The sequence below is a fragment of the Zingiber officinale genome, chromosome 2A (assembly GCF_018446385.1).
Source record: "Zingiber officinale cultivar Zhangliang chromosome 2A, Zo_v1.1, whole genome shotgun sequence".
Classification (NCBI taxonomy): Eukaryota; Viridiplantae; Streptophyta; class Magnoliopsida; order Zingiberales; family Zingiberaceae; genus Zingiber; species Zingiber officinale.
In genome coordinates this window covers 72,644,708-72,658,010 of record NC_055988.1, presented here as the reverse complement: position 1 = coordinate 72,658,010, position 13,303 = coordinate 72,644,708, and the positions used below count along the sequence as shown (strand labels likewise).

Here is a 13,303-nt window from a genome sequence, read left to right as displayed (position 1 = left end):
ACTATCAAACCTTTTTTTATATCCAAGGTAAAATAAAAATAAAAAATACAATATTGTAACGATAAATTATCCTAAAAATCTCCATGTTATGTTTTTTTATATCCAAGGCAAAATAAAAATAAAAAATACAATATTGTAACGATAAATTGTCCTAAAAATCTCCATGTAAAGTTTTAACTTTCAATCTCTATGTCAAAGAATATTTATTTTAACTCCTTAATGTATATTAATTCACCTAATTCATTACTTCTACACAAATTTTGAGGGATTATTATAAATATAAGTACAAAAAGTATAAAAGGATGTAGCATTCATCCAAAATGAGATATAATTTCTCTTAAATTCAGTATCATTTAAATTTAAATATAGTACACTACATATGCACACAATTTTTAGGTTCATGGTAAAATATAGATACAAGAAGTCCATAATGAAATATAATTCCTCTTAATTCAATATAATTCTTTTGCACACATTTTTTAAATACGTGGTAAAATATAACTACAAAAAGTCCATAACGAGGTATAATTCCTCTTAAATTAAGCATCATTTAAACTAAAATCTGGTATATTTTTTATTCAATTGAGCACTATCTATAATAGATCGATCAACATCATCTATATATATAAATATGTAGTAATGCCTCCCTTATGTGCTAGTTGTTGGTTAGTCCTAGGAAAATCGTACCGGTTTCACTGTACAAAAATTTTGTATAAGTGTCGAACCTTTCCTTAAATAACCTATTGTGTTCTTTAGAAGTTAAATTAGGAATCGCAGACGGAACTTAACATCATTGATTCCAAATTTAACTTATCTGTTATTAATGGTTTAGATTTGAATCGCAAGCGGAACTTAACACTATTGATTCAAATTCACCTATGTTATTAATTCCATTAAATATTAATTTCTAAAATTGGCTTCCAGTACTGCATGGCGAGGCACGTGGCCTTCTTGGATATGAGAGCAACCACCACCGCCTAGACAAAGCCTTTAAGGAAAGCTAATATTTAATTTCCTTAAATAACTCTAGGTTAACCAAAAAGAACAATCGAATCATAAATTCGAAAAAGAAGAAAACACAAACTCGAAAAAACTAACTCAAAAAACTAGATCTAATGCCTCTTGTGTTTGGAATTCTTACAAAAAGAAATAACTAGCATGATGCGGAAAATAATTGCTAATTATATCTTCTCTTTGTAAACTAATGACCTCGAGATCTTCTGCCGTATTCCTCGCCTCGCCTTGGACGTCGTGTGGGCGACGATCCTCCAAGATGAACACCACCCAAAAACTTCCTTCCTCTTCCTCTAAAATTCGGCCACCACCACCACCAAGGAGAAGAGAGCAAAGGGAAAGGGAGAAGAGAGAGGGTCGGCCACCAAGAGATCCTCCAAGCAAAAGAATAAGAATTGTGTCTCATGAAGCCTCCTCACCCCTTCTTTTATAATACTTGCCCAAGGCAAATAAGGAAAGAATTTTTACAAAAATTAAAATCTTCCAAGAGTTTTTCCTTTTCCCTTTTAATTTTTCCTTTTCTTTCCTCTTGATTGAATCAATCACCAAAAATAAATTTGATGATTTTATTTTTTTTTAAACATGGCCGACCACCTTGCTTGGGCACCAAGCAAGGGTGGTCAGCCCCTATAAGAGGAAAGGAATTTTTTTTTATAAAATTTTACAAGAAAAAAAACTCTTATAAAATTTTACAAGGTTTCTTTCCTAAAGTAAGAGTTAAAAAAGGAAAGTTCTAAAAATTAAAATCATGTTTTAAAATTTAAAACTTCTCTTATAAAATTTCCTTTTTTAACATGATGATAGAAAATTTAAATTTTAAAACTTATCTTCTTTTTTTCTTAAACCATGAGAACGGTTAAAAAAGGAAAGTTTTAAAACTTTTAAAACTCTCTATTAAAACATGTGGCCTAATTCAAATAAGGAAAATTTTAAAAATTAAAATCTCTCTTTTAAAATTTATAGTTTTCTACAAAGAGAAGATTTTAAAAATTCAAAACAACCCTCCTTTTTTAAATTATTGTGGTCGGCCCCTACTAGCTTGATTACCAAGCAATAGGGTCAGCCCCTATAGAAGAGGATGTGGTCGGCCCGTGCTTGGTCACCAAGCATTGGACCGGCCCCCTTCTTGGACACCAAGATGGGCTTATATTTGGATGGACTTGAGGATATAATGAGGCTACGACAGGGACCTAGAGGAGAAATTGGTGTTGGTCTTCCGATGAGCTTGAGTATCCCGTGCTCGCCCTGAACACACAACTCAAGTTCATCGATAATAACTCATTCCACTAGAGAGTTATTATCGCACTACCGCACTAATCCCAAATTATATTATGGGCTCCTTCTTATCATGAGTGTGTTAGTCTCCCTGTGTTTAAGATTACGAATGCCCACTAATTAAGTAAGTTATTGACAACTCACTTAATTAATATCTAGCTCCAAGAGTAGTACCACTCAACTTCATTATCATGTCGGACTAAGTCCACCTGCAGGGTTTAACATGATAATCCTTATGAGCTCCTCTTGGGGACATTCTCATCCTAGATAACTAGGACACAAATTCCTTCTATAATCAACAACACACACTATAAGTAATATCATTTCCCAACTTATCGGGCTTATTGATTTATCGAGCTAAATCTCACTCATTGATAAGTCAAAGAAATAAATACTAAATATATGTGTTTGTTATTATATTAGGATTAAGAGCACACACTTCCATAATAACTAAGGTCTAGTTCTTTTATAAAGTCAGTATAAAAAGAACTTACCTAAAATGGTCATACTCAATACACTTGGAGTGTATCAGTGTAATTTATTAGTTAAGATAAACTAATACTTAATTACACTACGTCTACTTCAACGGTTTGTTCCTTCTCATTTTAGTCGCGAGCAACTGTTTATAATTTATAAAGAATCGACAACTTGATCTTCTGTGTGTGACATCACACACCATGTTGTCTACTATATAAATTAATTGAACAAAATTACATTTAACAAATAAATGTAGATATTTGACCATTGTGATTCTTTATTTCTAAATAAATGTTTATACAAAAGCTAGGCTTTTAGTATACACTCTAACAATCTCCCACTTATACTAAAAGACTAAGCTGTCATATTTGCTACCATATATCTGATTCTCATCTTCTCCACATGCCGATCAAAAGCTTTCGCCGGAAGGGTCTTAGTGAAAGGATCTCTTAGGCTATCATCTGATGCAATCTAGGCGGCAACAACTTCTCCTTGTTATACGATATCTCATATTGGGTGGTACTTGCGCTCTATTGTGTTTACTTGCCTTATGTGTTGGTTAGTCCTAAGAAAACGTACCGGTTCCACTGTACAAAAAATTTTATACAAGTGTCGAATCTTTCCTTAAATAACCTATTGTGTTCTTTAGAAGTTAAATTAGGAAACGCAGACGGAACTTAACATCAGTGATTCCAAATTTAACTTATCTGTTCTTAATGGTTTAGATTTGAATCGCAAGTGGAACTTAACACTATTGATTCAAATCTACCTAAGTTATTAATTCCATAAATATTAATTTCTAAAATTGGCTTCCAGGACTGCATGGCGAGGCACATGGCATTCTTAGATATGGGAGCAACCACCACCGCCTAGGCAAAGCCTTTTAAGAAAAGCTAATATTTATTTCCTTAAATAACTCTAGGTTAACCAAAAAGAACAATCGAATCACAAATTCGAAAAATAAAAGAAAAGAAACACAACCTCGAAACAAATCCGAAAACTCTAGAATCATATGCCTCTTGTGTTTGGTATTTCCATAAATAACTATACAAAGAGAACTAGTATGATGCGGAAAATAATTACTAGTTATACCTTTCTTTGTAAGCAAAAATAACCTCTTGATCTTCTACCGTATTCCTCTTCTTATCTCAGACGTTGTGTGGGCAACGATCTTCTGAGATGAGAACCACCAAGCTCCTTCTTCTCCAAGCTAGATTCGGCCACCATTAATTCTCCATGAGAAGTAAAGATCCGACCACCACCACCAAGCTCCAAGGGATGCTAGAAACGAAGCCTTCTTTCTCTCCTTCTTCTGCTAGCTAGAACCGACCACCATGGACTTCCCTTAAGTTGATGCTGCCGGCCACAAAGGAGGAAGAGAAAAGAAGGAGAAGAGGAGACCCTAGGGCCGACCACACCAAGGAAGAAAAGAGAGGAAGAAAAGAATAGAGTTGTTCACCATGAAGGCACCTCTACCCCCTCTTTTATAATCCTTGGTCTTGGCAAATAAGGAAATTTAATTAAAAATTTCCTTAATTCTTTTGCCATGAAAAAGAAAAATTAATTAATTAAAAATTAATTTTCTTTTTCCAAATTACTTGGCCGACCACTTTCTCCCCAAAACAAGGAAAGTTTTAATTAAAAACCAGAATTAAAACTTCCTAATTTGTTTCTAGAAATTTATAAAAAATTTCAATAATTTTAATCCCTTCATGATTGATTAGTAAAAAGGAAATTTTATAAATTAAAATATTTCTTTTAAACATGTGGATAATTTCCAAAAAGGAAAGTTATCTCTAAAAATTAAAATCTCTTTTCAATCTACAAATAAGGAAAGATATCAAATCTTTTCTTAATTTTTTTTGTAGAAACTAATAAAAGAGAATATTTAATTTTTAAACTTTCTTTTAAATCATGAACATGGTTAAAAAGGAAAGTTTTCTCAAAATTAAAATCTCCTTTCAATCTACAAATAAGGAAAGATTTTAAATCTTTTCTTAATTTTTTGTAGAAAGCTATAAAAGGAAATATTTAAATTTTAAACTCTATTTTAAAACCATGATATCCACATAAGAAATAATTTTAATAAAAATTCCTTTTAATTTTCTAGTGGTCGGCCACCTAAGCTTGGGACCCAAGCTTTGGCTGGCCACCAACTTAGCTCATCCACTTGGTCTTGGCCGGCCCTAGCTTGGGTTCCAAGCTAGCTTGGCCGGCCCCATTAGGATGGGTAAGAAGGTGGGTATGTGGTGGGTATAAATCTCTATATACAAGAGGCTACGATAGGGACCGAGAGGAGGAATTGGTTTTGGTCTCCCGATGAAATTAAGCTTCCCGTGTTCGCCCCGAACACACAACTTAACTTCATCAATAATAATTCATACCACTAAAGAATTATTATTGAACTACCGCACCAATCCCAAATTACATTTTTGGGCTCCTTCTTATTATGAGTGTGTTAGTCTTCCTGTGTTTAAGATGTCGAATGTCCACTGATTAAGTGAGTTACTGACAACTCATTTAATTAATATCTTAGTCCAAAAGTAGTACCACTCAACCTTATCGTCATGTCGGACTAAATCCACCTGCAGGGTTTAACATGACAATCTTTATGAGCTCCTCTTGGGGACATTATCAACCTAGATTACTAGGACACAGTTTCCTTCTATAATCAACAAGTCACACTATAAGTAACATCATTTCCCAACTTATCGGGCATTTTGATTTATCGAACTAAATCTCACCCTTTGATAAGTCAAAAAAATAAATATTAAATATATGTGCTTGTTATTATATTAGGATTAAGAGCACACACTTCCATAATAACTAAGGTATAGTTCTTTTATTAAATCAGTATAAAAAGAACTTACCTTAAATGGTCCTGCTCAATACACTTAAAGTGTACTAGTGTAATTTATTAGTTAAGATAAACTAATGTCTAATTACACTACGACTATTCCAATGGTTTGTTCCTTTCCATCTTAGTCGTGAGCTATTGTTTATAATTTATAAAGAACCGATAACACAATCTTCTGTGTGTGACACCACACACTATGTTATCTACAATATAAATTAATTGAACATCTACATTTGGTATATATAAATGTAGTCACTTGACCAATGTGATTCTTATAAATGTTTATACAAAAGCTAGGCTTTTAGTATACACTCCAACAATCTCCCACTTATACTAAAAGACTATGCTGCCATAAATGCTACCATACATCTGATTCTCATCCCTTCAATATGTCCATCAAAAGCTCTTGCCTTAAGGACCTTAGTGAAAAGATCTACAGGTTATCACTTGATGCAATATAGGCGGCAACAACTTCTCCTCATTATACGATGTCTCGTATTGGGTGGTACTTGCGCTCTATTGTGTTTACTTGTCTTATAGACTCATGGTTTCTTCGAGTTTGCTACTGCACCAATATTATTAAAATAAATTGTAATAATCTTTAGACAAACCAGAAATTATATCTAAGTCCATCTTGAGGTTACTGAGCCATTCAGCTTCTATGGCTGCCTTAGAGGCTGCCATATACTTAGCATCCATAGCGGAGTCTGAGAAAGCACCAATGCTTAACACTCCTCCATAGTTATGGCTTTACCTCCTAAAGTAAATACAAAACCCCGAGGTTGAATATTGGTGCTTTCCCACTATGAAAAAAACTTAGTTTGCCTCTTTATTTAGTCACCAACACATATCTCATCATACTTTTCATGAGAAATCCTAACAAACACTTATTTGTTTAAGAATTTAATAAATATTCATAAGTTAATTAAAATAATTTATTTTTTATCTTAAAAAAGTGAAGGGTGGGTATTAATAGAATAATAAATAGGGTAGGGATATCCGATCCTCCAATAAATATAGGGATGAAGATGAAAGTTAAATATTCAATGGTATGAAAATGGATATAATAAATAAGGATGGATACATATGATATAAAATCCAACCCATTGTTATTTCTAGGGCTGTAAATGAACCAAGCGTTCGTGAACAAGCTTGCTGTTCGGCTTGATAAGAGTTTATTTATGTTCGTTCAATATACACAAGATTAATTAAACAAATATGTTTGAATAACTTGTTAAACTAAATAAACAAGCTTGAATATATATGTGTTTAGCTCGTTAATGTTCGTGAACAATGTTCATGAACAATATTCACAAACTATATTCATTAATAAAACTCTTTTCAATATATTAAATAAATAATAAAATTTATAAAATAAAATAAATAAATAAGTTTAAATTATCAAGTTCAATAATCAATCTAACAACTAAAAATTTTAAATAATCAAATAAGTTTGAAGTGAGAGTTCGATAACATCTAAATGAACCAAGCTCAAGCCAAACTTAAAATGAGAGCTCGATAACATTTAAAAGCTCATGTAAATCCCCGGTTGGTAGGCAAGAGGGGGTGAATTGCCTTAAATAAAATGAATACCCTTTCTCGATCTTTGGACTAAGTTAGGCAAACATTTGTTTAAAAATAGAAAGTAAATGTATAAAATAAAAACAGAGGCAAGAATATTTACTTGATTTGCAATTAAAGGATTGCTAATCTAAGACAAATGTAGCTCACTAAGATCTCCTTCTTCCAAAGGCGAAGTAGCCTCTTATAACATTGAAAGCTTAGAATTACAGTGAAAAATAGAACTAGAATTTAAAGTACAGAAGTCATTTACAAGTATTGTCCTGAACTACTGAGACTAATGCTCTATTTATAGCTTACTAGTTGGATCTGACCATTTGCCGATGTGGTAGCTCCGGGCGCCTGGGTGTGGATAAAACTTTATCTACGTCGCAATGACTCTGCAAAGATTGATTTTTCTCAGTCCTGCCGCTTGGACCAGCTCTGGGCACCTAGATTATGCTGACGCGACTTCGAATAGGGACACATCAAGGAGGCACCCTAGGTTTCCCTGGATGGTCCAGGCACCTGAATAGTCAACTTCTTGTTGACTGTCCGGTTTCTCCTCCATTTCAGCTTCGTTCACTTGGGTGATTTCAACCATCCGGAATATGGCTCACTTGAACTCATTTTCCAGCATTCTCCTCGAGCAATCCTCCGCTCCAGCTTGTCATCCCTTGAAAATGTCATGTGATTCCTTCTCGTCTGCCAGCACACTCTTTCGTAGCACCTCGTCCCTCAGACGCACCGAGCCCGTCAACTATCTCTTGTACCATCCTTCTCGCTAGCTGCGTCTTTTGCTCGACTTCCTGTGCTCCTAATTTCCTGCACACTTAGACATAAGACATCAAACATACATAGGACATAACTTAATTTGGTTGATTACACCAAAACCACAATGGAGTACTTATAATATCCCCCCTTTTGATGTGGATCAATCCAAATTAAGTTAGGATAAAACAAAACATTAAAATAAATGAATATACAATTAAAACATTAAATATGAAAATTAAAATACACTAAATTAAAATGTATCTCCCCCTAGACTTAATCTATAATTCTTCCTTTTTGATCACATTAAAAATAGGAGTTAAAAAAACTAAGGGTTCCACAATTGTGATATGTAGAGTAATTTTAAACAATTTTTTTTTTAAAAAAATAATTTTTATTTGTTGAACAATTTTGAAAATTTTTATAACTTTTAAGCAGCCATATCCAAAGTGATAAAATTTTCATGAAAAAATGAAATAAATTTACTCAGAAATAAATTATTTTCTAAAAAAGATATATTTTTCAAAACAATGATTAAAAATAATTTCTAAGCTTAAAAAATCTTAAAATTTTTTCTGAGAATATAATAGAGCAAGTATGTTTTTATAAAAAATAAATTTTTAAAAAATGGATATTTGAGAATTTTTAATAATTAAAATTAGTATTTGGATAAATAATTCATAAAAAATAAAAAATATTTTGAAAATATTTTATTTGATAGAGAACAAGATATTTTATCACATTAAAAATAAAATTTTCAAGAAATAAATTTCTGAAATAATTTTAAATTAAAAATATGATTTTAGTTTAAAAAAATTAATACAATGATAAAAAAATTTTTACTTTTTTTCTATAGATAAATAATGAGATCCTCTTTCTTGGAAAAAAAATAAGATCCAATTAATTTCGATAATAAATTGTACAAAATAATTTATTTGAAAATGTTAGACAATTTTAAAAAAATATTAAATCAAATTAAAATTAGAAATATGCATAAAGAATTTAATCTAAACATAGGTTTCTTCCTACTGAATTAATCAAGTACTTTCTAGGAATATACTTTTTTGTTATTGACTCTTGTGAAATCTATAATACTAATTTAGTTCTTGATAATTTCTAATATTTGAATTAGTAAAATTTGAATATATAATTTTTTTTAAGTTTTCTATTTGTTCTTTCAATTTAGCATTTTCAATTTTTAATCTATCAAATTTTTTTATTAAATATGATTTTGCTAAGATTATTTTTATTTCTAAATTCTCCTTTTTAAATTTTTATTTTTCAATTTTCATATTGACTTAGACATGAATTTTATACCAAAATACAGTTGATCAGGAAGTAAGAGACCATGGGCGGAGCTTACATGGGCCCAGTGTGGGCAGTTGCCCACACTGGGCCTGAACAAAAAAAATATATTATTAAGATTTTTTTTTTGCCCTAAATCAACCCCTAACTAAATTAATCGTTCTCTTCCCCTCTTCATAGTAACCTCACGTCAAACAACCTGTCCACGTCGTGACGCCGATTCGCCAAACTGCAGAGGCCAGAGACAGAGGAACACGAGTTGAGAGAAAAGCATCGTGTGCGCGACCACCGGACCACGCCGACGGCTACACACCTGCAACAACTTCACAAACGTGAAATGCCTCCGCCACAAGTCATCGTAGGCTCGTAGCTCACGCGATCACGCAGTCCTTCCTCGTCGCCTCCTCTTCGACTACATCCATGGGCGGAGCTTACATGGGCCCAGTGTGGGTAGTTGCCCACACTGGGCTCGAACAAAAAAAAAATATTATTAAGATTTTTTTTTGCCCTAAATCAACCCCTAACTAAATTAATTGTTCTCTTCCCCTCTTCACAGTAACCTTATAACAAACAACCTATCCACGCCGTGACGTCGTGACGCCGATTCGCCGAACTACAGAGGCCAGAGATAGAGGAACACGAGTTGAGAGAAAAGCATTATGTGTGCGACCACCGGACCACGCCGTCGGCTACACACCTAGAACAACTTCACAAACGTGAAACGCCTCCGCCATAAGTCATCGTAGGCTCATAGCTCACACGGTCACGCAGTCCTTCCTCGCTGCCTCCTCTTCGACTACATCTTCCTCGGTTCCTCCCTTAGTCCCTTGCCGCCGCACTCCATAGCAATTAGCAAACTAAGAAGCTTAAGATAACCCTTAAATCCTTAACCCTAAATGTTTTTTTTCTTGTTCCGAACAAAAAAACCAGCGAGGCAGCGAGACACTTCTAAGTTCTAAGTTTTGTTTCCACAACCAATATTAGTTATCTGTATATTGTTTTGTTTTCTACCATATGCTTACAAAATTAAGAGTTACTAATGTCTAATGTTATAGTTAATATGAGAGAAAATTATTGCAACCAATTCCGAATTGATGAGCATAACCAAATGTTGGCCACTTTTGGTGGATTCAAAATTATTGCAAAATTAAAAGTCAAAAAAGAGTTTTGTGGACAATTTTTTCTTGTAACCAATTCAGTCCTGCAATGCCTGCGCGGTAGCGTATAAGTGCAACCAATTCGGTCCTGCACTTAACGACTATCGCTGCCTTGGTGTGACCGTGTCACTGCTCGGCATAAATCCATTGTTTTTATTCATTTTTATACATTGATGTTTACTTAATTGTGTTTGCTTAGTTATTTACACTTCTATTATGTAATTAAGCAATAAGCATGAGTCTTATCTTTAATATTAGGTGGTTTTAGGATTTTGTTTAAGTTTGGATTGTTAATTCATTTTTTATTTTTTTTATATTAGGAAATCACTATGTCTACAATGCATAGAGTTTTTAAAAGAAAAACTCCAGAACCAGAAGAACAAAATATTGGAGATGTTACAATTGGAGAATTTGATTTTTCACAATTACCAGCAGATCCTGGACTAAGGATTCCAATTTGTTCTTATAATGCTAACATTAGGGATCAAGTTCGAAGGATATATTTGCATAAAGGCTCATGCCAACCTTCAGGTTATGAATTCCCAAAATGAAAATTTGGAGTAAGCCAATTTAGACGGTTTAATCCTTCATGGTTTAAGGAATTTGGTGATTGGTTGGAATATAGTATAGAAAAAGATGTGGCGTATTATTTGTATTGTTATCTCTTCAAGACAACTATGGGAAAACAAGCAGGAGGAGAGACTTTTGTTAGCGAAGGATTCACAAATTGGAAGGGTAAAGATAGATTAAATATTCATGTTGGCCAACATGATAGTGAACATCATAAAGCTCGAATGAATTGTGAAGCTTTGATGAATCAATTTGAGCACATTCAATCAATTTTGCACAAACAGTCAAAGCAAATGCGAAATGATTATCGTATCCATCTCAATGCTTCGATTGATTGTATCAGAGTTTTGTTGCGACAAGGGAATTCATTTCGGGGTCATGGTGAGACTGAAGGTTCTCTTAATCCGGATAACTTTCTTATTCTACTGGAGTTTTTAGGTGCTCATAATAAAGAGATTAATGATGTGATATTGAAAAATGCTCCTAAAAATTGTAAGTTAACATCACCGGATATTCAGAAGGATATAGTAAGGGTCTGTGCAACTAAAAAAATTAATGTTATTATCAAAGATATTGATAATTCATTATTCTCTATTTTAGTTGATGAATCTCGTGATGTGTCAATGAAGGAGCAAATGTCAGTTGTTTTGCGCTATGTGGATAGTAGTGGGCATGTAAATGAGTGTTTTATTGGAATTGAACATGTTACTAGTACTACAACACTCTCACTTAAAGCTGCTATTGATAAGATGTTCTCTAAATATAATTTGAGCATAACTAATGTGAGAGGACAAGGTTTTGATGGAGTAAGTAATATGCAAGGTAAATTTAATGGTCTAAAAGCACTCATTTTAAAGGAGAACCCATGTGCATTTTACATACATTGTTTTGTCCATCAGCTTCAACTAGCTCTTATAGCTATGGACAAAAAAAATCTTCCGATTTCTAATTTCTTTCGTATTGTTGGTAATGTGGTAAATGTTATTGGATCATCTTACAAACATTCTGATCTTCTTAAGGAGAAACATTCAGATTTTATTGTTGAGGCACTGGAGAGGGGTGAAATTTCAAGTGGTCGAGGACTTAATCAAGAAACTACCCTTCAACGTGCTGCGGATACACGTTGGGGGTCACATTACAATTCTTTGATCAGTTTGATTTCTATGTTCTCTGTTGTCAGTGATGTGCTTGAAGTGATTTCAGAAGATGATTCTAGTTCTCCTGATTAAAAAACTGAAGCATTTAATTTATTAGAGTCAATACTTTCATTTGATTTTGCATTCAATCTACACTTGATGAAACATGTCTTAGGATTTTCGAGTGAATTGTCGACGACATTACAAAAGAAAGATGAGGATATTGTAAATGCAATGGATTTGGTACAAGTATACAAACACCGACTCCAAAATATGAGAGAAGATGGTTGGGATTCATTTTTAGAAAAGATTCACTATTTTTGTCGACAACATTACATTGATTATCTCAAAATGGATGAAATGTTCACACGTTGGGCACCACATGGTCGTCCCCATCGTAATCCACCAGAAGTGACAAATTTACATCGCTATCGAGTTGAATTATTCTATGGTGTTATTGATATGCAACTTCAAGAATTAAATGATCGTTTCTCAGAGGCAAGTACAGAGTTGCTTCTTTGTGTAGCTTGCTTGTGTCCACAAAACTCTTTTTTGGCTTTTGACAAGAAAAAATTGTTGCAACTGGTTGAGTTTTATCCACAAGATTTCTCAAGATTTGATCTTCTCGTTCTTGATTATCAACTTGAAACTTATATATGTGATATGCTTTCTAACAAAACATTTCAAGGATTGAAAGGCCTCAGTGATCTTTCAGAGAAGTTAGTTATGCAAAAGAAAAGTATGGTGTATCCATTGGTTTTTAAGCTTTTGACATTAGCATTAATTTTACCGGTTGCGACCGCGACAGTAGAGAGAGTGTTTTCTGCCATGAGAATTGTGAAAGACAGGTTGCGCAATCGAATGAGTGATGATTGAATGAATGATAGTCCTATTGTCTATGTAGCGAAAGATATATTTCTAATGGTTGATAATGAAGCTATTATACAAAAGTTTCAAAATATGAAGAGTCGGAAAGAACAATTGTAAGGTAATTATATTGTGATATTTGATTTCAATTGTATGCTTTGTTAACAAAAGAATTAACTTCTTGACTTAAAATCTTTACAACTCTCCTTTTAAATTAATATATTCCTTAAACAATCATGTAGTTCTACTAATGCTGAATATGTCACGTTATCACTACAAGTTTTAGCTTTCCATTTTGAATTTTGATAGTAAGT

At 33.1% G+C, this 13,303-nt stretch overlaps 1 protein-coding gene across 1 annotated transcript; it reads left to right on the top strand.

The window, feature by feature from the left end:
- Nucleotides 1-11,093: 11,093 nt before the first annotated feature.
- Nucleotides 11,094-12,215, top strand: LOC122043698. The gene is made up of 3 exons (XM_042604294.1): nt 11,094-11,478; nt 11,587-11,792; nt 11,886-12,215. The coding sequence occupies exons 1-3, from the start codon at nt 11,094-11,096 to the stop codon at nt 12,213-12,215; spliced, it is 921 nt and encodes a 306-aa protein (XP_042460228.1).
- Nucleotides 12,216-13,303: the final 1,088 nt, after the last annotated feature.

Bases quoted from the DNA above. Each gene is read 5' to 3' on its own strand.
- LOC122043698 (XM_042604294.1), top strand. From the start codon at position 11,094: ATGGGAAAACAAGCAGGAGGAGAGACTTTTGTTAGCGAAGGATTCACA. The intron at 11,479-11,586 runs GTAAGTTAACAT...TCTCTATTTTAG, and splicing joins GAAAAATGCTCCTAAAAATT to TTGATGAATCTCGTGATGTG. The intron at 11,793-11,885 runs GTAAGTAATATG...TTTGTCCATCAG, and splicing joins GAGGACAAGGTTTTGATGGA to CTTCAACTAGCTCTTATAGC.